This window comes from Dicentrarchus labrax, unplaced genomic scaffold (genome assembly GCF_905237075.1).
Source record: "Dicentrarchus labrax unplaced genomic scaffold, dlabrax2021, whole genome shotgun sequence".
NCBI classification, from domain to species: domain Eukaryota; kingdom Metazoa; phylum Chordata; class Actinopteri; family Moronidae; genus Dicentrarchus; species Dicentrarchus labrax.
In genome coordinates this window covers 7559782-7585304 of record NW_026136713.1, presented here as the reverse complement: position 1 = coordinate 7585304, position 25523 = coordinate 7559782, and the positions used below count along the sequence as shown (strand labels likewise).

Here is a 25523-nt window from a genome sequence, read left to right as displayed (position 1 = left end):
TAGTTTTTTCTTCCTTATGTTTTTCTTTTACCTACCTTATGGGCTCTATACTTATCATGTGTTGTTTTTATTTAAATGTTCAAATCTGAAAAAGCAAAATAAAATGTTGTACAATATTGATTATATCTGAGAGTTACTAAATTAAATGAGTTCACTACTGCATATATATTTTTTGTCCTGTGCAATTATTTATTTTTACACCATGGCACTACGTACTGCTGTAACCTGTGTGTAATACTCTGTATAAAAGCTGTATATAGTGTACATACAACTGTAATTCTATGTTTTCTACTTTCATTATATTTTTCTATTTTATTTTGTTATTTATTGTGCATTTGTTTTTGTTTTTCGTGCAGCTGCTCTAACGTGTGAATGTCCCTCAGTGTGAGATCAATAAAGTCCATCTCATTTTAAACAGAACGACCTTACAAAGATGGCGCCTGGGCGGCGTCACGTCTCCCCTTTCCGGGTCCTTCCGTTCGTCACTGTGACGCGGCACGCACGTACGTTCCCCATACCATCAGTTGGCGTATGATAACAATAAACAACCCTGAAACAAGAGATACGGACGAACCGGACCTGTCGCTCATATTCGACACAAACGTACCGAAAATATGAGCCGAGACAGCGACAGACAGTTGGAATATCGTCTCGTCAAGTAACGTGGGAGTCTCGTCGGTCCTGACACAAAGGATTTTCGAGTTTTTTGTGTCAAGCCTAGGGGAGAACTAGAGTTACGGTCTGCCCCTTCCTTAGCCCCCTCTAGCTAGCTGTGGCTCATTCCTTGTCTTTGCACACTTTGTGTTAGTCTGTTATGCAGTTGCCAGAGGACTGTACTCGCACTCGTTCTCCTCCGCCAGCTCTTCGCTCCCTCTCCCCGCTCTCTCTGGCCCTATGTCTCGCTGGCTCTTCCCCTGGTCGGGCTCAATCAAGAAGCGGGCCTGTCGGTACCTCTTACAGCACTACCTCGGTCACTTTTTGCAGGAGCGACTGAGCCTGGACCAGCTGGGCTTGGACCTGTACAATGGCAGCGGTGTCATCAAGGAAATCAACCTCGATGTGTGGGTGAGTGAAGGCGAGCAGAGGTGGTGGCTGTCAACTTGGCAGCACTGCAGCAGCCATCGTGTGTGTTTTTGTCGGACTCGTGCACCCTAAAATGTTTCGCAACTGCTCTCGAGTTCAAAAACAATCTCCAACGTCATGCTCTTAGCCTAGCTCTAGCTCGCATTTCTTCAAGGAAATGCACTTAAAGGAAACACATCATGAGCCCACCAGATTAACTGTGTCTCTCCCTTACTAGTCTGATAGATATATGTCTTCCTCCTGCCATGTTGGGTTTAAACTACCTGTATTTTTAAGTCAATTCCCAGAGTGATGAAACATATATAAAAAACAGTTTTATGATTTCTTTCGGTTTTGTTTTACTATCTCCCTCCTCCCTCTTTGCTTCCAGGCCGTCAACGAGCTTTTGGAGTCTCTTGGGGCTCCTCTGGAGATAGTGGATGGGTTTGTGAGCAGCATAGCAGTGACCATCCCCTGGCAGGCTCTCCTGACTGATCACTGCACCTTAGAAGTTTCCGGTCTTCAGATAACATGTCGACCCAAGTACCGCACCAGTAAGTCCACTTAACAGCATCTTCTCGAGTCAACCTGTGTGATCTCCTCTTGTTGGGACGCTGAACATGCATCAGTCTGTCACCGGCTGAGTGAGGGGATCTTCCAGAGTTTGATACCCAGCTGTCTCCGTTTGACAAGTGTGGTCTTAAATCACTATTATTGTAAAAACTCATTTATCTTTTTTCCCTACTGTTTTCTTATTACTGTTTTTTACTGTTTTCCTCCAAACTATTCCTGAGGTAGAGTTCCTGTTATGCAGTTGGCAATAAATAACTGTCAATTTGGGGAAATCTGTTATTCAAGTGCAATAAAACAATAAAACAAAAAATAAATAGTGTGAATAGGGTCTTAATGTTTTTCTAGAGCCGAAGCTGACATCAGCCCAAAAATAGTCAGTTAACTGTCATATATGATAAATAATAGTACAGTAAATCCTCACTTTTGAGCAATTGTTGCCTAAAAAGTGACATTTAGTCGTCAACTATTTTAATAATTGATCCATTTCCTGACAATTGATCAATCCAATAATTGTCGTAGCTCTTTGCTGGTCTCCATAAAGCTCGGGAGGTGCCACCTGGATCTCCATGTGTACATTGTTAATTGTATGTCACATAAATTATCATCTACTAATTGGATGTGTCACTGTCACGAGGGTGGCTCACAGACGTCACTTAACACTACGTCTCTGTCAGAGCGCAGAGAGAAAATAATTAAAACAGGGTTCATGGTCGAGGCAAGTGTGATGTAAAATAATTTACACAGATGCCCTGAAATACAGAAATCACTGAATCCTCTGTGCTGATCTTTGCCCTCAGGTGGGGGTTGGGACTCCCAAGGATGGTCATCAAGTATGACCTCCAGCATGCAGCTGGCTCAGGAGTGCCTGAAGGATCCTCCAGAGGCGTCTGAGGAGCCGCCTGCCCAGCTGGAAGGGCTTGAGATGTTTGCACAAACCATTGAGACGGGTGAGTCAGAGCTGTGTGTGTCCTCACCTTGTGATGAAGTGACAGTGTCAACATACAGACATCAAAATGTCCCCACAGTAACAATGTGCACTCTGACAGAACCAGTGGGAGTATTTCTCCCAATGAACCGGTCTGAACTAAGCAGAGATGATTTTGAAAGATCAGTGCTAATGAACCTTTGCATGCCTCTCATCTCATCTGTGTTTGCAGTCCTTCGTCGTATTAAAGTCACCTTCATAGACACTATCGTTCGCATCGAGCACCAGCCCCTGGACCTGGAAACAGGCGTTGCCTTAGAGGTGCACATCAAACGGTAGGTCCTAGAAACAAGCTGCAAAGAAAATGAAATACTTTTTGATTATTGCACCTCTTTTTGTGATTTTGTGTCTTTTATTTTTTATTTTTTAAATTCTATATTCTTCTTTTTGTTAATACAGTAAGATCAGGATATATACATCCTGTAGTTCATGTAGTACATCCATTTTCATCACATATATTATGAAATACTGATGGGAACACAAGCAAATACAGACATGTTTTGTCTGCTACTGTTTACAAGTTGAGACTTACAGGTAAAGAGCATCTTGGAATGCAACTTCAAAGGTCACTTTTACAGTTCATTCAGCAATAATATATTTACAGAAAAGCCTAGTTCAGATACCTTTTTAATGGATTACATTGATCTAGAAATATGATTAGGATCAGCATAGAAGAATAACTTGATTTATTTTTTACAAAAGAACATTATTAACATCATCATTATTACCTTTCACCAGCTGTGACAGATTGATGGATGGTAGAATCACAAAGGGGCTTCCTGATGTAACCGGGGAACTACCCCCCCCCCCCACAATCCTCTTTAAAATTTTCATTTAAGTTTTCTTTGGTGAAGACATCATCTGTTCAGAGCAAAAACACAAGATGGTTGTGATAGAATATTACATCTTTACAACTTTCTGATTGTAGAAATCAATTCAACCATCAATAACCATAAATGAAATCAGATCTACTTTTGTGCATCTATTATTCTCACTTCCTTTCACTGTTACAGTAAGTGGGTAACACTGTGCTGTGGGCCTCTTTTGTCAAAGTACACGTGTGAACAAGTGTTCTAATAATTGGGTCGTGATCATAAAGACATAAAAGCGTCCTGTTGGGGGGGGGCAAACTGAAACACGGACTGGATCTGAAGCACTTGAGGTAATAAAAACAGAACAAAGCAGAAGCTACACAGGATGAGCTTAAACATAGTGGTCAGCATCATTTTCTCAATCTTTTCTGTCATAAAAATGAAAGTATCCACATTTATACTCACAGCTCCTTTTTTTGTTGCATTTCACTTTTTTTTTTTTTTTTTATCACTCAGGGTGCTAAAATGTCCCTGTGATCAGTAATATTGTAACTCATCCACATCAGCACTTATATTACAGTCAGGGGAAAGGGAAAGCAAAATGGAAGCCAAGAATTAGATTTCATCTTCCCTCTGCTCGTTGGCAGATAAGGAGAAAAGGGCCCATATGAACTTGTACTCCTTGGCCTTGTATTGTCACACAGCCTCGGAGTAAAGCTCTTTTTAAACAGGACCAATATTGACTAGGTCATTCACCTGAACAGGGTTTTATCAGTGGCTGCAAATAGCTGCTGTCTGTACTTAAGGTGTCGTCAATATGTGATCTCAGGGTAGTCAGTCACCTTGACATTGATGTATATGTGTAATGTGGCCACAGCTGCTGTTGCTGTGCCAGATACTTAACTGGTTGTATGACTATAGATAGAAAGTGATAATCGTGATTTATTCAAAGCAACTTTTCCTCTTAATTTATTTGATGTGTTTTTACTGCATTGATATTTTCATCTGCAGTCTTCAGTCCTAATAAAATTAAATAATCTGACAATATTATTAAAGCTGAATTTACAAATTGAGCTAATTGGCCGACATTAATCACCAGGTAGCCACTGCTGGGTTTCTGGGTTTATTTCCATCAGTGTAACCTGTCTCCTGGCTGTGTTGCCGTTTTCTAACATGTGTTACTGTGACACTGTTGAACCTTTTTTTGTTATTGGCTTATTGACAAAGCTGCTCAGGATGGCTGTGTAGATCTGGGGTCAGTGACCAGAGGGCCCTGTCATCTCAAAAAGCATGAAGCATGTTACAGGGGTTGTGTTTATTAAACAAGGTGCTTCTGCTCCAGTAGTCTATCTGATCATCTCTCCTTCAGAGATCAAGGGACCGACAGCAGAACTGTACTTCAGCAACACACACTGTGGCAACTGAGTCAGTAAACAGTGACAAAATATTAAGTGCTACTTGTACTGATCATTTTGGCATAATCAGGTATATTAATGAAAACATGGTGCTCTGCCTTTACCAATGGCACCGTGATTACCTTAAACCAATGTGTTTGCTGTCACCATTAAGGTGTGGCTTCATTTGCAATAGAAGAACCAGCTTCACTTTTTCATCTTCACATATTTTTCTGTATGTACTGAGTTTAATTTTTGTCATGCTGCTAAATAATGTGTGTATGTGTTCGCACCATGTTGCTCCAGGCTGGAGTATTTTGACGAGGCGGTGCGAGATCCAGCCAGCCAGACAACCGTGCCTGTCGACATCCACCAGCCTCCCGCCTTCCTGCACAAGATCCTCCAGCTGAGCGCTGTTCAGCTGTTTTACGACAGCACAGGCACAGAACAGGTAATAGACTCCACACTGCTATGGATTCTTCATGTGTAATCTTTGTATCTATTTCTTATTTCTTGTCTTCTTTTTACTTATTACTACTTACTACTTACTTATTTACCTTTTTATTAGCAGGCTGCTGACAGATGAAGCAAACTAGTAACAAAAAATATTGAAGAAAAATTCCAAATGCTTACACAACGTTCTGGCAACAACATGAGCAATTCGAGAAGAGCTCATGTGGATTAAAGTGCCTTGTAATGGCTGATTTATAGTTGTATGTCGGCTCTATATGTTTTGACTGAAACTCTTTCTCATCCCTGTGTGTGTGTGTGTGTGTGTGTGTGTGTGTGTGTGTGTGTGTGTGTGTGTGTGTGTGTGTCAAGAGGGATCCTCAAACAGCATTATTGTCTCATCTGGGTTTTGCGTGAGTTTCTTCCCATGCTGACCAATCACAGTTGTTGGTCAGTGTCACCACACCTGGAGGTGCACAGCAGGCTTTTGCTTAGGGTACGAAGTTACGCTGTACCTACGTTGTCCATTCAACGTAGAACTAGAAATCAGGCTTGACTTTGGAGAAAATCTCCAGCTCTTCCAGCTTTTCTGCTTGTCAGTTTCCTACTCCAACAGTGACGTCTGAACTAGATGAACTTTTCTGTCTCGCTACTGTTGCAAAATAACAAAGCAATGCAACTTTAATATTTATGTAAAATGCAAGTTTATTTCGTGACAGTGGAAACCTAATTCAAGGATTCAAGGTTATTTTTTATAATATAGATGTTTGTTGATGTTTTTTGTTTTTGTTGTGCATCTCTTCTCGCTCTTTGAAAGTTTATTTTGTAGATTATTTAATGGCAGCAAATGACCTATAGTAAAAAAGGAAATGAGCCATGATGTCTCCAACTATACTGACTGTGCAGACGCATGCAGAAGGGATGGAGACAAGAAACAAGAGAAACATCAATATAATTTATAACCAGAAATGCTCATAGATTTTTCCTCATTTCGTAGGGTCCTCCTGAGGAGGAACGCCCAGAATCAGCCACGGCAAGTGAAGGAGAAGAGAAGGACAAGAAGGAAGAGGAGGAGGAGGAGGAAGATGAGGAGGAGGAGGAGGAGGAGGAAGATGAGGAGGAGGAGGAAGATGAGGAGGAAGGGGAGGAAGAGGAAGAAGAGGTGAAGCCCAAGGCATCGCCTCCCTGTCCTCCATCTCAGCCACTGCTCATAGGAAGCTGCTCAGGTTTCATCGAGACCACCGTCAAGATCAAACAGAACGACATGCTGCCCGGACCAAAGGTATGTGTGTGTACTGTCATGCAATGTAGGATAAGGAAGAATGACTAAATACAACTGTTCTCTCGTATTTACTTGTCCATCCTGTCTCTTCCGCTCTGTTCATCAGTTGGAGTTGGATGGGAAGGTGGGCTGTGTCCACATGCTGCTGTCTCCAGATCAAATAACCCATCTGACAGACCTGCTGGCAGCCCTCTGCATCGACACTGGTATATCAAAACACAACTACTGTCATAAACACGCACCAGTGCCAGGCCCGGGTTTCACCGTTTATTTCAGTTTGACTTTGGCCATATTCAATTCTTGGATTTTCTTTTGGCATTACGGGTTATGTTTAATATATCATGGTGATTATGGCATGAAACAAGATAAGTCATGTGCTTCAACTGGCTGATGGGGGAAAGTCAGGTCATAGAGATGCCTGTTATGATAAGATGAAAAAATTATAATAAAAGAATAAAATGTACCAATGATGCTCACATTCATGTGTGCACTCACAAAATAAAATCACAAATTTACCACTTATTCACCATTTCTTCTGTGTCTAGAAACTAGAAGGTAATCGTGCCTGCAGGCTTTAGTAATTCATAATGTGAAACTCCTCAAAGGCAGGAGGACTCTCACTCACACACACACACACACACACACACACACACACACACACACACACACACACACACACACACACACACACACACACAGACAATGTGCTGTTTGCTCTGTAGCTCAGAGCTGGAGGGTAAGGTCACAGGCATCTGTAAATGCCTCACAAATGTGAGGTCACATTCAGCCTGGATCTATCTCTTTTTCTCTCTCTCACTACTTGCACACATTCATAAAGCTGTTTTTCTGTCCTTTCTCCCCCAGAGCCAGAGACAAAGTATGGTGGAGTACACAGCCGTCCGTTAGACTCAGACGACCTGCGTATGATTGAAGAGGACCTCAGTAAGCAGCTGGGCTCCAGTCCCAGAGACAGGGAGTGGGATGTTGAGCCTGACCTGGAGCCCTACATCACCAGCCTGGAGAATGGAGGTACACAGAGCAGGTCCACTTATAAACTGTCTGTGTGAGATACATTGAAACCACAGCATGTAGTTTGTAACCATGGCAGTGTAAAAAAAGAGAACGTTTTCTCTTTTTAAAAATATAGCATTCATACGGTATTAATAAGGAGCCTCATTAATCTCAAGGTACAATAAATATGTTTTTAGATTGTATAAAAATCTACTCCCACTGCTGTGTTTCTTGCAGCGATTGTTTGTGTACATTGTAGTGTTTAACTTAGCACTGTCTCTGTGTGTGTATGTCTGTGTTTGCGTGTGCCTACAGAGATGTTTTACTCCATGGGTCCTGCTGGGATGACTAGTAGTGTGACATCTGTGCGCTCTGGCAGCGAGCTCTCAGACAGTGATATGGAGTCTTCTACACAAAGTCTAGCCAGCTTCACACAGCCTGCAGCTCTGTCTGCACAGGTACTGTGTGTGTGTGTGTGTGTGTGTGTGTGTGTTTTGCACATTTCAAACTGTACATTTAAGCTTTTATATATATATATATATATATACATTTATATTTATATATATGATATATGTATATTATATATATATACATTTATATTTATATATATGATATATGTATATTATAAGTTGTATGTATATCTGGAGTTTGTAACGAAATTTCCCCCTGGGATTATTAAAGTATTTCTGATTCTGATTCTGATTCTGTTATTGAAAAAATCTGTTACTTCTTTCTTTATAGTGTAGAATGGCAAATATAGCAGAATGGTTATTAGCACAAGAATAATCCTTACTAACAGAGAACAACAACAAATACAGAACTGGAACTTGTAAATGTACTTATCTAATCGCAATCTGACTTCCGCTTTAACTTTCCCTCAGGGCATGGTGAACTGTCCAAGGAGATATCCTGTAGCGGGCTGTCTGTCGAGTCTTCCCCATGCAGGCGGCCGGCCCAGAGGTAAAGTTACTGCAGTGCTGAGTAAACGGTTTATATCAGAACTTTGAAAGAGTCTGTAGCTCTAAAATATCAAGTACAGTCCTCAAAATTATACTCAGACTCAGTTATTTATTAAAATAATTGTACTCTGGACTTTATGTTGTCAGAATTTCAACTCTCATCCTCTTCCTTGCAGGACGCTCTCACAGCGGCCAGGCAGAGCAGCTGAAGCCCGATGCTTTGTTGCGACTGACTCTTGGGGGGCTCACCCTGACCCTGCTGCAGGAGGACCCGCGCTCTAGGCCGGATGGAGCCTCGTCATTGGCTCAGGTGTCTCAGGTGTTCTTCCGGGAGCTGGCCTTCTTCAAGGACAGCATGTTCAGCGAGAGAGACTTCCATCATCTGAGAGGCGGCTTTTCCAAGGCCTGCCCACACTCCCATCTCAGGTAGAAAAACACAGACACATTTTATCTTCGGTGAGTTTTAATTCATGTGGACATTTGCTTTTATAACAATTACAGATGGGGAGATACTTATTTTGGGTGTGTATTTTTTTATGGATGAATATATAAAATGAGGCTTAGGCAAGTTGTAAATTGCATACAAAGGTGAGAAGATGATACTATACGTACTTTTCTTTATATGATGCTGCTCAGTAAACAAAGAACTTGTAGAATTTATATTTCTGAAATACAATAAACGTTTAATGGCTGTGTGTTTCTTCTCACTTTTGGATGCTTCCACGTCAGTACACATAAACACACACATACACTGTTGTTGAGGGCTTCTACAAACTTCTTCTAGCTGAGACTGACCGTCTAATACTCGTTGTCGTCTCTCCCAGAGTGACAGGGGCAGCAGTGCAGGTTGCTTGTGAGATGCGGAGCGGGAGACGCCACAGTCGGGCCGTGACCTCTGATGTTTCCTTCAGCAGACTGGAGCTGTTAGAGTGCCTCTGGGAGGACGGAAAGCCTCAGTACAGTGAGGTAGAAAATATCTCTTAGTCTGTCTGTGTAGCTCAAGACTCTGTGATTGTGTTCACACTGACTTAACTGCTGCCATTATAATATATTTTCAATATGGCCAATATTGTTTGCAGTGCAAACAGCAGCAACAGTAAGTGCCACATAAGGAAAGTAGTTTATGTTTGTTGTTCTCTTAACAAGCTGATAAGGAAGACTTGAGAGAACAGTGTGTCTCTATGTCTCTTTCCAGTTGCTTCAGTTCCAGAAAGCTGGTATGTTCACAGTTGGAGCTGCAGCCAGACCATGTGCTCAACTACACTACGGCCTCACTGAAAAACACCTGCGTAGGGTATGCATTTACACACACACATGCACACACACTCTCTCTCTCTCTCTCTCTCTCTCCTCTCACACTCACACACACACACACACACACACACACACACTGACTTGATAAATGCCTGTTTAAGCTTATCTCAAGAAACTTTATTTGTTTTGAATTCATTTTCAGTTTGTTTTTGTGTAAGGCGTCTTGCATGTCAATGTACTGTAATGTAATGTGCTGTACAAATGTTTGTTTGGTTTGTGTAAAGTGTTATGATGTTAACACCAGGTCTGGTGTGTTCGAGAAGTGACAGGAGTGATGACATCCAGAAAAAACTATGAATGAATCATGATATCAAATAAAGTGTTTATTGTTTTGATACTATCGAAAGTTACATGCTATTACTTTTATAATGTCATCATGATTATAACAGGTACTTATTATAAGTTAAGTTTGAAAGACTCTATGAGCCTACATTTTATGTCAGTATGTAATGCTTTAAATTTGATCACTTTCTTGCCAAAAAAAACAAAAAAATCAATATTCAATGTTTTTTACTGCCAGACTTGTATCCTTAGCAGGTTGCATAACCCTCAAAAATAGCTAAGTGACCAATAAAATTATACACCAAAAACCTGGAATGTGACGATGTCAGTAATCATAAGTGTATTCATTCAGACTTGAATCTGTCTGATATTATGAATTAGAAATGTATTTGTAGTTGTCAGGTAAAGGTGACCCTTTACTAATATTAATTACTAATTAGTAATATTGATTAGTTACACAAAAATAATCAAAAAAACTGTCAAACTATGAAACTGACTGACTGATGACATGTTAACAATTTATCAGAAAACTGATTTATCAATCTGTTCTTTAACGTGTGTGTGTGTGTGTTGGCAGGGTAAACAGCGGGTAGTGCGGCGGGAAAGTGTAGTCCGGGTGGAGCTGGCAGAGCTGAGCACCGAGCTGGACTTGGATGTCCTCAGTCGCCTGGGGAGCCTGAGCAAAGCCTTCAGCCACTGTCCCACACAGACTGCTGGACCTGGATTCATACAGGTGGAACCCCACATACAGCTATTCATGAAGAGACTGGTTACATAAGGAAGTCATGAAGTGTTTACCTGTTATCAAATTCAATAGTTAGTAACCCAAATAAAACACATGGTGTATAGAAGAAATGCATGATGACGCCGTTAACTGAAGTGACACAGATCAGCATACATGTTGTTGGACCTGTTTTGTCACAGCATGATTAAGCATACCAGCAATAAATGCAGTTTGTAATGAGAATCACACAAGGAGAACCTGCACTCTTTTACAATTTGTCTGGTCTTTTTATCTCAAGTCACTGAAGACAAAAACTGATGAAATCCGTGGAAATCGGACAATATTAGATCTAACAAATGGATAACAGTTGAGAAATGTACCAGATTGTGTTTTCTACGCGGTACACCAAAATTATGGTTTTCGGCTATTCTTCCGTACAGCAGCCCATCTATTTTATAAACCAGACTGCTCATAGGTGAGCAGAAAAGCATTCAGAAAGCACAGAATGTCATTTTGGCTTTAGTAATCCAGTTTGTAGAGTCATGGATTTATATGTCAGCACGACATAGACAAAGCTTGTTGCAAAAAGCTTGAAAAGGTAATCCTCTCATGTCTGACCAATTGTATTTGTGCTGACACAAACAGGGACAAAATTGCCAGGCTTAAGAGTAAATGAGCAGTTCTTCTTCTTAAGCACTAAAGCTACTGAAGCTTCTCAGTGACAGCAGACAACTGAGTACTGTCTGTAACTCTGTAAATCAGTTCTTGAAATCCATGCTTAGCCAGCAGTGATAGATAAATACTAAGATTTCTCCCTTTCTTTCCTCTCAGACCCAGAGCAGTGAGCTGGTCTCCTCCTTCACCCTCCTTTCCCCCCACGCCATCCTCAGGCTTCGCTTTCCCATACCTGACCTGCGGCCCCTCCCTATACGTCGACCGCCGACCCAGAGGGCAGTGCGGCAGGAGACTTTGGTCCTGGAGCTGACGGAGCTGGAGCTGAAGCACCAGGAGGCCCCGGACCTCCAGAGCGAGCAGACGACCCCGGGACAGCCGTGGGCTCCCTGCCTCACCCAGCTGCTGGAGGCCTCCTTCACGGACCTGCACGGTGGGAACACGCACAATCCCTATACAGTGGTTGTTCAGACTGAATGAGTAGTCATTACAGTCATACAGTATATTGGGTTTTAAAAATAAATAATAAAACTGTTATCATTTCATCCGAGGACTTATTTTAGCATCTTGCGTTTAATAAAAGTTGGTAAGCCTTTTACTTTTGTTAATATAGTGCCATTAGTCATTTCTTATGAGTAACTTTAACCTCAGAGAGTTTGTGGAAGTTACGTGTTTCACATTATAAAGGACATATATATATATATATATATGGCTGAAGCAGACCTTTTTAAAATGTGAAATGCAGACAGAGAACTCATGTTTTGTATCTCACCAGGTTCATACGAGGGCTGGGAGGGCGGCTCTTTCCCCTGTATCAGAGTGAAGAAGAACCGTGACTCTCTGCCCAGGTTAGTAGTACTGCACTACATGCTGCAGTCTGTTCTGCACTTTGCAGTACCAAAGCTCTCCAAGAAAAAGTTGGAGTTTCTGCTCAGATCTAACAGAAATACAGTTATAATGCACTCTACCAGCAGTGAGTATTATGTATATATACACAATGTTTCTGTGAACAGATTATCAGTGCGTGTACGTGGAGGTGAGGCTCAGGGCCCGGCAGCAGGTCTGGATGGGATGAACCTGGGCCTCATCAGGGACCTGGGGGCCGCTTTCTTTGAAAGTCACTGTGAACTCAACGACAAAACCAGCTCTCCGTTCTCCTCCAACCGCACCATGTTTGAGACCGAGGAGGTGCGCTAACACACAGAAAAAAAAGACTAATTTTTATCTATCAGCTATCTTATGACCTTGTGACCTAAATCTTTCCTCTTTCCTTGTTTTAGATGGTGATTCCAGCAGACCCTGAGGAGATGAGTCAGTTTCAGGCGCAGTGTGTCGCTCAGTGTCAGTGTGCTGTGGACATCAGCCTGCCGTTGGCTTACATCCTCCTGCCCAGCAAACAAGCCTTCCAGAGCATCTACAACAGGTACGTTAATGAAAGCACTGTCTTAAATACAAATAATTTAGGTCTTTTTCATCTTATAAGGTTTTATTGTACTCCAAGTTCACTGTAAGATGAAAACAGAACAGGGCCATGTGTTACAAGATGCACTTTATCTGCTTTTAATCACCACAGTGTCCTTGAGCTGCTCATTTAGAACTGTTATTAGTTACGTTAGAAATAGCTTCATCTTCTAGCCTTGTTCCTTTTTTGGTCTTTATATTGCTCTTAAATCCTGCATCAGAAGTAATCTTACTTTTCCTCACCCACCCCATGGTCCAAAAGGATCAATAATGATCTGTTGATGTGGGAGCCTCCTCCACCCTCAGCCCACAGCCCCGACCACAACCGCCATCACCGCGACGAGTTCAAGCTGTGCAAGTCGGCCTTCAGACTGGGTGAGTTTGACTGCTTTGATGGAAAAACTTAAACAACGTGTAGATCTATTAGCCATTGTAGCAGCTAGCCTGTCAAAACATCTTTCATTAATCAAGCAGTTTGTTTGTGTTGTATTGGGATAATGATGTTTGTTCCTCTCTCTGCCACAGACTCTGATTCAGAAGAGGACGAGCCTCACTTCTACTTGGCCAGTGAATCAGCTGGAAGGAGTCAACAGTCAGCTCCCCGCCCCAACCACAACCTCAGCCTCCTCTCCCTCACTGTGATTATCGGCAAAGGTCGCCTCCAAGCCAGAACAGACAGGAAGGTGAGCCATGTGGCTGCTAACTATAGGATTTGAAGACCATATACAGGCTATGCACTTGCACCCATAATTGGCTTCATCCAGAGCTGTAGACTCGAGTTAAGACTTTGTCTCTTCTGCTGTGAGACTCACTTACTTGAGACTTGATGGTAAAAATATGAAGAGACTTAACTTGACACATAAATACTGAAGAATGCAATATTGTGCGTAGTTTTGCCTTGTGGAGTTCCGCCAAACTATCAGGAACAATTAATAGCAAAACCTGAATACCTGAGACATCATAACGTGAAGGACCAGGGTGTAGGATTAGCCCTTCATTATAAAATGAATTGGTCTTTACAGAAGTAGTTCAGTAGTATACTTTCCATTTCATCTCATTGCTTCAGGAGGACCAGAGGCATGGGGAAATTGCGCTTGACCTGGAAGGGGGGAAGATATTCAGTGTGGCACAGCACCAGAACAACCCCAATCTCAACTTTCTATGTCTGGAGAGCAGACGCGTGGAGCTATACCATCGAGGTGCACATTGTCATATTGTTTACAAACATTTATTGCAGCGTAATTCATATTTTCCTCTTTAAACTATGTTGAAACAGATTTAATGCTTTTTAGTTTAATGTTGTTTTTTTCCTTTCCCCCCCACACCACTACAGCGGCGGTGAAAGACACCCCCATCCCACAGCGGTTGGAGATGCCCAACTTCACTCCCCCAAAGCACTTGGACCCTACCATCTACCCCACAGAGGTGGGTGTGAGCAGTGTGAGCGGTAGGGAGGGGGAGCCACAGATGTTGTCCACAGCCATCAAAGTCACATTGGACCCAGAGAGGAGTGTGAAGGTACGTCCTCCTCAAATGCTTTATTTTGCTGCTGGTGCAAGTTTGAAATTGAACAGTTTTGTATTTTGTTCTCTCTGTAGGAGTTCCTGGTTGCCCTTCGACTTCAAGGTGCCACAATGCGGCATTACATGACGCAGACTAATCACAGCTGGCATGAGCAGGTGAAGAGCATTACAAGGAAACTCAAAGTCTTCTAATTATCTTCTTGTCTCTTTTCATGGAAGGAAAAATCCTCCCCTGAACTCAAACTTAGTTACACTTAAACTTAGTTACAAGCAATGTAGCGCTCATTTAAAGGTGGTTTTCTTATTTCCAGCTTTACTTGCCTAATGAAATGAAAAAATTTAAAGGGAATCAGCTGCAACAATTTTCAGCTCTCTTAGAGGTAAATGTCAGATATAAAGATTTGGCGTCCGCCTCTCCGATTCAGAAAATGGCTTCTTCTCTCTCTAGACAAACATTTTTGACATTCCACGTTCATTCAAAAATAGAAATGTATGGATGTGGAGTACAAGAGAGTGAGATCCCAATTTCTCTAGCAGAAATATCCGAGTGCAGTGGAAGCAGTATAATATTGTGCAGTGTACAATCCTCTGTATGTTCTGAATGTGGTGTGCAGCTGTTGCTTTTGCTAAACTAGAGAAAACCTCATTCTTAATCGTCCTGTTGCTATTTGATATTTAAGGATTTTCTCCAACTAAACTGCCGCTGCATCATTCAGGCGCTTGCTGTGGGGGAGTTGGAGGAAATTGTCATTTTTCCATTCAGAAAATGGAATACAATAAATTAAAATCCAGAGATTTGGACGCAGACGACTTGACCAGGAACTTTATAGCGTCTGTGCTGGTAACACAGGTCCCACCAGTACTAAATCTTAAGCTCTGTCAAGAATCCAAGAAATGGATTCAGAGATAATAAGTATATACTATTACATTGTAGCGAGTAAAGTATGACAAATAGTATAACCAAGTAGACCTGCAGCTATGTTATTATTGCAGCAATTGCAATTAGTGTTATTTTCCAGTTAGATCATTTGAGTTTTGACCACACTCCACGTTAAAAACAAATCATGTGAAGGAATTAAAAAAGGTTTGTAATTTACTGTTTTTCCTGCCACCTGAGTCTGTTTTTGTTTGTTACAGCTGGTTGACTTCCTGGATGTCATTGATGATCCTATTCTGGGATACACAGCACCTGCCGTCATCACTGTCCTCCACACACACCTCGCTACCTGTGCTGTTGACTACAGGTAAATACCCGGAAAAGTGTGGTAAAAGGATAGTGCACATTGTACCTTTATCCTTTTTTCACCCTCCTCTTCTGTTTTTTCTGTTTTCCAGACCTCTGTATCTCCCACTGCGAGTGTTGTTCACAGCAGAGTCCTTCTCTCTGTCCAGTAATATCATAGTAGACACTGCCACCTTCCACCTCAGGTACAGTTGAACATGACAAGACAAGACCAACAAAAGCAAAGCAAATATTGAACTGAATTAAAATCACAGTATTACAATTGTTGGAATGATAATCAGCCCAGTAAATATTTTGAAATGTTACTGTTTATATCACATTATATGAACTGGTGACCCACAGTCTAAGATCTTTGTGTAAGTTGTGTTTTTCTTGTGTTGTGGTCAGATTCATCCTGGATGACTCTGCTCTCTACCTCTCTGACAAATGTGAGACTGACACCGTGGACTTGAGGAGAGGTAAGACACGTGATACATGTGTGCGTACACGTGAAGAATAGTTGTAGAAAATCCAGTTTTTGTGTCATCAGCAGAGATCTCCTGTTAGTACTGACTCTTACCGCTCCTACAGAGAGGCTGGTTCTTACTGTATGAGTGTTGCGTTTGGTTGTGTGTAGCCCTAATGTTGTTAGACTAGTGAGTTTCTTCATGTCTGTTTGTAGCCTGTATACTGTATAGTCTGTTATTCAGCACTAAAAGTATTGAGTAAGACCATAGTTTCTGTCTGTTCATGTAAGATGTTTTCCCATTGAAAACAATAAATTCCTAATGAGTAAAAACAAGTTAAAAGTGTCTCCCCACATCTCAACTGCACCTGCAGAGACAGATGGGGACCAAATCATCTGTCAACCAGCCAAGAACAACCAGTTTCACATGATGAGGAGGAGCAGTTAGGACATGAATGATGAATTTGTTGATTATTTTTGGATCTGTTAACTCAGACCTTATACTTGGATCAAACTGAGACTTTAACGTTAGTCGTAAAAGATGTTACACCTGCTGTCTGCATATTCAGAAAGTCTTTTTTCCAAAAACCGGTTGTTGGGAAATGAGGTCACTCAAATAAAGCGCTCAAATAAAAACCCCCATGTGTCTTTGTGTCACACAGACTATGTGTGTGTTCTGGACATTGACCTGCTGGAGCTCGCCATTACCACATGGAAAGGCAGCAATACGGGCAAGCTGGTGAGTGCTCACCATCTGTTTACATACCTGTGTTTCCTTCACATTCACTCAGCAGCCACGGAGCATAAAAATGACTACCCCTGTCAGAGAAAATGTGAGCGTAAAACAAAACATTATAATTTAGTTCAATTTCTTTCAAAAACCACTAACGAGCAGAGGCCCCGTGTTTATAAATATTTGTTTTACCATAATGAAGTTTCACTATAATAATAGCTTCAGGCAGCAATTTAAGACTAGGATCACTTTTCACCAAGACCATCAAGGCAACAGTAAACATGTCGTCCCTCAAAGTGATGCAGCTGTCCTTTTAGCCAATCAGTAACAAGGTGTAAATATGTGAGAAGTCCTTTTAAAGTAACGGCGCAGTGATGTTTTGTTTGTCCATTTGCATTGTCTCGTCTTTTCTTTGAGGCATTTGCTTTATCCATTTATGTTTCAGCTGTGTTTTTATTTTTTACCTTTTTAGCAGTTTTAATTAATTTTTTTAAATTTTATTTTGTCTGTTCTCTTATCCAATGCATGTTTTTTTTACTTATTGATGTTAAATATTGACGTAAACGCTGACTTGGATGAAGCACTATGGGCCAAAACATTTTGGTAAAGTTTGACATCATGTTGTGAGGAGAAAGGATGGCATCACTCTGCCCGACCAGGCTATCAGAACTGGCCGAACATCAGTGCAGGAAGAATGTGTTTGTAATAGTGATGTGCGGCTCCCGTGCACTGACCCGTGAATTAGGCGGGTTCAGGTCAACTAACCAGAAAATATCTCGGGTTCAGGCTGGTCAAGTGACAAAGCAGTGTTCCACCTAAGTTATTAATAACATAGAAACTTAGAAATTGCCATTGTCCACCTTCTCCTCCCCTCTCTCTGTCACTGTCTCTCTCAAACACACGTTGGTTAGAGCGGGCTGTGGTGCTCTGCTTGAAGCAGAAATATGTTCAGTCAGTGTTTGGTATATTGTAAAACAGCAGACTGATCTAAAGTGCATAACTTCCTCAACGTTTACTTACTTACAAGACATGGTGTAACTGCAAGATTGAATTCTTCACAATATGAGGTTTCGATGGATATTTGTAATTAGCTCTCTTCCAATCTATATAGTAAATGTTCCATGTACTGTCACCACCTTTATTGATTCTTCTGTTATTAATTTAAATATGCTTCCTCCGTATCCTCCCTTTGTGCTCCAGTCTCAGCCTCTCTTTGAGCTCCGTTGCTCCAACAATGTGGTTCACCTTCATACCTGTGCTGATTCCTGCGCTGCCCTGGTCAATATGCTGCAGTACCTGGTCTCCCAGGGTGACCTGCATCCCCCACCGCGACACGCCTCACCCACAGAAATCGCTGGCCAGAAACTACCAGTAAGACCAGCATATTCACTGGATAACTGAAATAATGAAGCCAAGAATATATAGTCTTCTACATAGAATTTCCAACATAATGAATAGTGAATGAATGCACTGATGTTGCTGATGAGAACAAAATGGTTCCATAAATGTTGAAAAGATGGCATAACATTGTTTAATGTTTGTAATATTCTGTCTTGTTAGCTGTCAGAAAGTCCTGCGTCTGTGCTGCCCTGCCCTCCAGCTGAAACCGCTGAGATCAACCAGTACGACCTGGCTGATGCCTTAATTGACACAGAGAAGAGCCACAGAGAAGAGAGTTTAGATCCAGGTACTGCGTTTGTCTCTTTTCTTTACACATCAGGATATGGTTCAGTGAAATTCTGTAATGACCTACATTTCCTTGTGTATAGAAAGAGGATTGTGGGAAGATTTATTTAAATTGTCTTCTATAGGTGCTATAAAACTGTGGTGAAGTTTGACAGATACAGAGAAGTGTATTTGTCACATCTTGACCGAATGAGATGAATTTGCCATTTAGGAAGGAAAAACAATCATGAAACTCGGCCCCTGGTTTCAGTAACACAAGTGCAGTACGTTATACCTGTGTGCACATGTGCTCAGGTTTAGTGTTTACACTGCTAGCTTGGCTCGACCACAAGTCTGCGTGTTGTTACTGATTATTCTGCGTTCTCTGCGTTCGTCCAGGTTCACCCTCCATGCAGAGAGGCTCGCCTGTCTCCGTCTACTTGTTCCCTGGTGAAGCTTCGAAGCGCAACCTCTCCGTCCTGCAGGCGGAGGACTCTGAGCTGGATGGACTGGTTGCCACAGCAACAGAGGCACAGGCAGATATGATGTCAGACGAAGGCTCTGAGGGCTCCACCGACAACGACGACTTTTGCATCTTGGAGGCTCCCGGCATGGGCATTCCTGTGAGACTCTCTGATTGCTTTTATGGCCCTTTTTATTTTTCCTTCCCCTTTAGCTCGCGTTCCATCTTGATAGCATGACTCCTTTTCACAGTTAATCTGTATACTCACAAAATATCCACACATTGGATTTGTTCACAGCCCAAGGACGGGGAGCCAGTGGTGACGGTGCTGTCCCCGGGGCCCATCAGGGTGAAGGAAAGTCACTTCTCCAGGCCTCGAGGCAGCTCAGACCTGCTCCGAGCCCCCAGCCGCTTCCCGGTGCCCCAGAGCAGGGTGGTGCTGCGGGAGATCTCTGTGGTCTGGCACCTCTACGGGGGCAAGGACTTTGGTGGCAAGCCCATGTCCATACACGCCCAGCACGCAAACAGGTAACACAAGGCCACAAATAGGTTCTATAGGTTCTTATACAATATATATATCAATGGTAATGATAATTGTTCACCGGCATGTGTTTTTTTGTTCAGTTTTCTCTCACTGTCTTTTCTTTGACTGTCTCACCATCTCCATCTCTCTACAGAGGTCGTTCAGTCCCTGCCGGTGTTCGCGGGTCTCCATCTCGCTCCGTCACTTCATCTCGTCCCCAGAACTCCTGGCGCTGGGCTGGAGGCAGCGGCCGTCAGCACACACTGCTGATGGAGATCCAGCTTACCAAGGTATATATACAGTATGTGTGTACGCTAAATTGAAATTAAACGTAGTGGTTGTCAGTGGGTTAACAAAAACTGACAAAAACATTTGTGTATTTAACTAGTTTTTCAATTCAAACTTAGATCTTTTATTGCAATCAGTTTTCATGCACCTGTACATTTTTGTTTTTTTGTGCCCTGATCCTGAAGAAATGTTTGATCTCAGATGTGAAGTTTTTTTTGCTGACGGTTGAAAGGAGCTTTCTTGCTGAGAAGATCGATACCACTCTCCATTTTTAATAGCCTCTATATATCATACAGTTTTACAGTAATCTAACTCTTGGCAAGGAATCAAATAAGGAAATGTACTAAAATGTCAAATATAAGTATTATTTCTATTCTTTAACATTGTGTGAGTAGAACAACTGTGACAAACAAATTTCCAATCAATAAGTATAATAAGTATCAATAAAGTATTTTTGATTCTGATTCTGATTATTTTAAATTCAACTTGTAACTAACCTGTATTGCTTCTTCTGCATCTTTTTCAACAAATTCCCCGTTTTGTCCTCCAGGTGTCCTTCCAGCATGAGTCCTACCCAGTGGCCGTAGCGGGGCAGGATGGGGAGGGGTCAGTGGCGGTTGGGGTTGGTCCCGGTGGGGAGCAGCTCCTCTCCAGGCAGGTGTTCATTGTCCAGGAGCTGGAGGTTCGAGACCGACTGGCCTCCTCACAAATCAACAAATTCCTCTACCTCTACACCAGCGAGAGCATGCCCCGCCGAGCCCACTCCAACATGGTGAGACAGCAGAGAGGCAGAGAGGGAGGGGATATTGATTGTGTCATGTATATCATATTCATTGTGTGTTTCCTTTTTGTAGCTGACAGTGAAGGCTCTGCAGGTGTGTCCTGAATCTGGCCTCGGTGGTCCAGAGTGCTGTCTTCGGATCAGCCTGCTGCCACTACGACTTAACATCGACCAGGTAACTCCGACTCCTGAACACTAACAGCGGGTGTAATCCACTCTCAGTCAGATTCTTTTCTGTTTTGAGTTGTATTCGTAGCTGTTATGTGAGTGCTTCAGGCTGTAGAGACTCTGTTTTACCTTTTATATCAACATTAGAACTGTATCAGATTGGAGATTGAAGTTTCAAGTAGTTACAAAATTAATGATTGCACATATCACATTTGTAGTGTATTGATCCTTTGGTACCAGAGTTTAGTACATCATCCAACCAGCCTTTTTTTCTGTCTCCTCTGCAGGACGCACTGTTTTTCCTGAAGGACTTTTTCAGTAATCTAGCTTCCTACGTTAACCCTTACCTGCCTGTGGACCCTGCAACTGAAGGTGAGCTACGTATAATGATGTTTTTTTACTTACTGAAGTTATATACTTAATTTCTGCCAATAGATCCTCTTAAATGTTACACACTTGACCTTTAAGGGCTTTTGTCATAGACATAAATATTAAGATTTTAACTAGATCTGTCATGCAGGCTTCTCTCATTTGCTAAGCAGCAAGTACTACATATCATCAGTGTGGCGTGATTAATTTTCAGTGGCTGCGGAACATTTTTATATGATCACTGATGGTAATTTTGAGCATGTTTAACATTTGATCTTATATTTGTTTTAAGAATGTCTCTGGTTAATGATTTTTTCTATATTTCTCTCCATTTATTTTTTAGTGAAGGCAGACCCCTCCCAGAAGACATCTGAGGAGGCGGAGTCAGCCGCAGGTCTGGGGCCTGACCTCACAGCTTCTGTGGAAACTACCTACAGCGAGCAGAGCTCCTCCTCTGCCGGCTCCACCTCCTCCTCCGACCAGCCAATCTACTTCCGGTAACGCTAATAAAAATACTCACAACTTGTCTGCGACAATTAAAGGTTTAAAATATTTATATAGTCTCTCTTCCTCCCCTGCTATTTTTAGGGAGTTTCGTTTCACCTCTGAAGTGCCTATCTGGCTTGACTATCATGGCAAACATGTCGTCATTGAACAGGTGAGAGCTCACTCACCTTGGCCAAAAGCTTATAATAAAGAAGTCTGTGTATTTGAATTGTCCAGACTGGCTGTATTTTCACACTCCTTCTGTCCTGCTCTTTGTTTCACAGGGAACGTTTGCAGGGATTCTGATCGGTCTGGCCCAGTTAAACTGTTCTGAGTTGAAGCTGAAGAGGCTCTGCTGCAGACATGGGTATAAATATACACCTCCAATACAGACATCTCATTTGTTGCTTGAGTTAAATTCCCAAATCTGTTCAGTGTTCAGTGGTTTGGGACTTTTTGTTTGAAAAGAAAACCAGTTGAGTTTCTTTTTTCTGCAACACTTTGCAGTCTCCTTGGTGTAGACAAAGTGATCCAGTACGCCGTCACAGAGTGGCTGACAGACATCAGGAAGAATCAGCTGCCGGGCATTCTGGGAGGTGTTGGCCCAATGCACTCGGTTGTCCAGCTATGTGAGTTGATGCTGCTTTTGTCTGCTCCAAACAGTGAACATTATCAGCTCTTCGTGTTCTTTATCCTGTTTTAACTCGTTCCATTCTTTTTTTCCTCTCTTTCCATCTCTTTTCTCCAGTCCATGGAGTGAGGGATCTGTTCTGGTTGCCCATAGAGCAGTACAGGAAGGATGGGCGCATTATTCGAGGTCTCCAGAGGGGGGCAGCATCCTTTGGCACCTCCACAGCATCAGCTGCTCTGGAGCTCAGCAACAGGCTGGTGCAGGCCATACAGGTAGTCTGTCTACAGGATTTTATCACAAAACATAATCAATTATTGACATTTTAAAATGCTTTTTAACTCCACTGTTGATCATTTCTCTTACAGGCCACAGCAGAGACGGTGTACGACATTCTGTCTCCAACTCCTCCCCTGAACCGCTTCGCCATCACAGAAGGCCGGGCCCCGTCCAGCCGGCCTCGCAGAGCCGCTCAGCCCGCAGACCTCCGGGAAGGTGTGGCCAAGGCCTACGACACCGTCAGAGAGGTGTGTCCCCAAACTTACCCTCTCAAAATTGATAATGGACCCTTTTAGAGAACAGAGAATGAGCTCTCACATTCTCACATTAACTGTACTGTCGACTTTCTACTAATCTGATCATATGAGAAACCCAGTTCATAGAATCTGGATCGGGGATTAGTAAAACCAGATTTTGTCTGAAGGATGAAATTTCTTCCCAGATTTATAATCGGTGATCTTTGTCTTCTGTGATATAACTGAAAATCTTTGGGTTTTGAACTGTTGTTTGTAACAGTTCAACTCCGGGAACAATTTCTGACATTTTATAGACCAAACAATTAATAGACAATTCCAGCATAACCTGATTTCGTTCTGTTGGTTCCTTGTCTGCATATAAAAGCACTGAGAAACTAAATATTTTGACTCTCTGCTCTCCAGGGAGTGATTGACACGGCTCAGACCTTGTGCGATGTAGCATCCCGCGGCCACGAACAGAAGGGTCTGCCCGGTGCTGTGGGTGGCGTCCTGCGGCAGATCCCGCCCACCGTGGTCCGACCTTTAATAGTGGCCTCTGAAGCCACTTCCAATCTGCTCGGTGGCATGCGGAACCAGATCAAACCAGACGCTCGGAAAGAGGATTTCCTGAAGTGGCGCACGGAGGAAGGCCAAGAATGATGATAGCTTTTTTTTTTTTTGGTCCATGTGAGAGAGAAAGTGTCTCTGTGTGTGTGTGTGTGTGTGTGTGTGTGTGTGTGTGATCATGACTGGGAGAGTCTAGGGTTTGAATGGGTATTTGCATGTGTGTACGGACTAATAAGAGTCAGTGTGTGCTCCCAATGCAAAAACAAAACAACGACTAACGACTACTGCAGTTACTGACACCCAGTGTTTTACGTGGCTCCATCATACATCGACTTCACCAGATTGAATCACTCTGTTTTGCATTCATTAAGAGCTCTCCTCTTATATCCTCCACTCAGTGATACACTAGTTACTATGTAAATGTGCAAACATATCATCATCACTCTCGACTGGCTTCATTTTCAATCCAACCAAGGGCACGTAGGAATATCACTCTCAAGGTTTCACTAGATAGACACATATTGAGGGCACTTCATGAATAGTGCTACTGGAAATTGTTTGTATTTTAATTTAATTAATTGAATTCTGGCACAATTTCACCGTCTTCCAGGTTCATGGAAAAGAGAAACTGTGTAAAGTGTAAAGAATAACTTTATTGTGAGACCATCATGTTTTGGCTTTTGGAGACTGTTGAATGAACCTTGGAAGTAACTGATGTCAGAAATCTCTGCTTTATTGTGTTCTTATTCACTGTTCAATCACTGACTGTGAACAGCATCACCAGAAAGGGTTTCCAGCTGATTAATTAAGATATCAGTTGACCTTTCTTGGGTGCAATGTGCGATGAAGCACTTTGGTCTACTTCTTGTCCAGGGATGCTCATAGTGAAGACATGTAGAATATTTTAATGAAGTGTCCTTTGCCAACAGCCTCTAGTTGTTGGCAGATGGTTTTCCCCCAGACTTCACAACCCAATGTCCTTGGTTCAGGTTTGGCCCCGTTTTGCACCTGTTTCTCTCAGTGCTGTTATTTGTGCCATAAACCTTGCAGAGTGCCCTTTTTAACTAGTTTGTGTTGCCTTCCTCAATCCTGCGCCCTCCCCACTACAAGTATAACACATACTGGCTCATATTGATACACGTTTCCTGACTGAATAGAGACACCGGATCACACGAAGCCTCTAAACTTTGTAGCACATTGAATTCTGTTGAAGCTTCACAAAGTCAAGTTTGACTTGAGTCGTCTGTAACTCACAGTAAACTGTCCAGATGTCAGCCAGTGGTTCTTCTACCTGCAGCTCATTTGTGCTCCTGTTTCCATGAAGAGTTAAAGACTGGGATCTGAATTAACCTTCTTTGTCTTCAGAATTGCTTTGCCCACTACTTTAGTTGCCTTCCTGCATATTTGTTATGTTTCTTTATTTCTTATTTTTTATTTTGTTAAAACATAAGTATTGTCATACTCATTTTCAAAATAAGAGTTAAGAGGATGTGAATCTGGTGACAGTGGAAGATGAAAATTGGGTTTTGTGGTTTAAAAAAAGTTTTACATTTTTATCTTTTTTGTTTAATAAGTGTAAGGGATGTGTCTCTCTGTGTGTGTGTGTGTGTTTGTGTGTGTGTGTGTGTGTGTGTGTGTGAGAATGAGAGAGTGTTTGTGTGTGCGCATGATGCATGTCTGTGAGGGTAACAGGTTGGTGCTTGTTACATCTCTTGTGTGTAATTACTATTTACTATGTCATACTGTATGAATGACCTGTATAATACAAAGACAAGGAGTATACAAATTAATACAAAAAATAAAAAATTTGAGTATTAAAAACTGAAAGATTCATCTTTGTCTGACATTTGTGCTGCTAATGATCACCAATATTTACTTATGGTTAGTGGGGGAATGAAACCGGGTACATTTACTTAAACTCCACTTGAGTATTTCCATATTATGTTACTTCAGACTTTTTACTACATTAATTTTACTTTAGAGCTGTTAATTGTTGCTTTGTAAACTTGAAAACGTTTTAGTTTCCAGATTCAAAACATATGATTGACTGATGAGTTAAAGCTACAACATTAAAAGTCTGCTTACATGTTAATGCATCAGCAATACTCCAATCATATAATATAAATGAAAATATTCTTTGTAAAA

At 42.0% G+C, this 25523-nt stretch overlaps 1 protein-coding gene across 1 annotated transcript; it reads left to right on the top strand.

Annotated features, from left to right (window-relative positions):
* Positions 1 to 524: 524 nt before the first annotated feature.
* On the top strand, positions 525 to 25205 carry atg2a (autophagy related 2A). Its single transcript, XM_051420877.1, has 42 exons — positions 525 to 1065; positions 1454 to 1616; positions 2433 to 2582; positions 2793 to 2895; positions 5133 to 5277; positions 6274 to 6558; positions 6665 to 6764; positions 7423 to 7587; positions 7885 to 8027; positions 8451 to 8529; positions 8705 to 8954; positions 9353 to 9494; positions 9724 to 9822; positions 10702 to 10857; positions 11680 to 11953; positions 12296 to 12368; positions 12534 to 12708; positions 12801 to 12943; positions 13244 to 13356; positions 13507 to 13664; positions 14048 to 14180; positions 14315 to 14499; positions 14580 to 14660; positions 15642 to 15748; positions 15840 to 15932; positions 16135 to 16205; positions 16855 to 16931; positions 18126 to 18296; positions 18486 to 18612; positions 18990 to 19213; positions 19352 to 19581; positions 19731 to 19866; positions 20415 to 20636; positions 20719 to 20820; positions 21101 to 21185; positions 21526 to 21679; positions 21771 to 21840; positions 21953 to 22035; positions 22176 to 22297; positions 22417 to 22571; positions 22665 to 22823; positions 23235 to 25205. Exons 1-42 carry the CDS (start codon positions 895 to 897, stop codon positions 23469 to 23471), a joined length of 6111 nt encoding a protein of 2036 aa, XP_051276837.1. The 5' UTR covers positions 525 to 894; the 3' UTR covers positions 23472 to 25205.
* Positions 25206 to 25523: the final 318 nt, after the last annotated feature.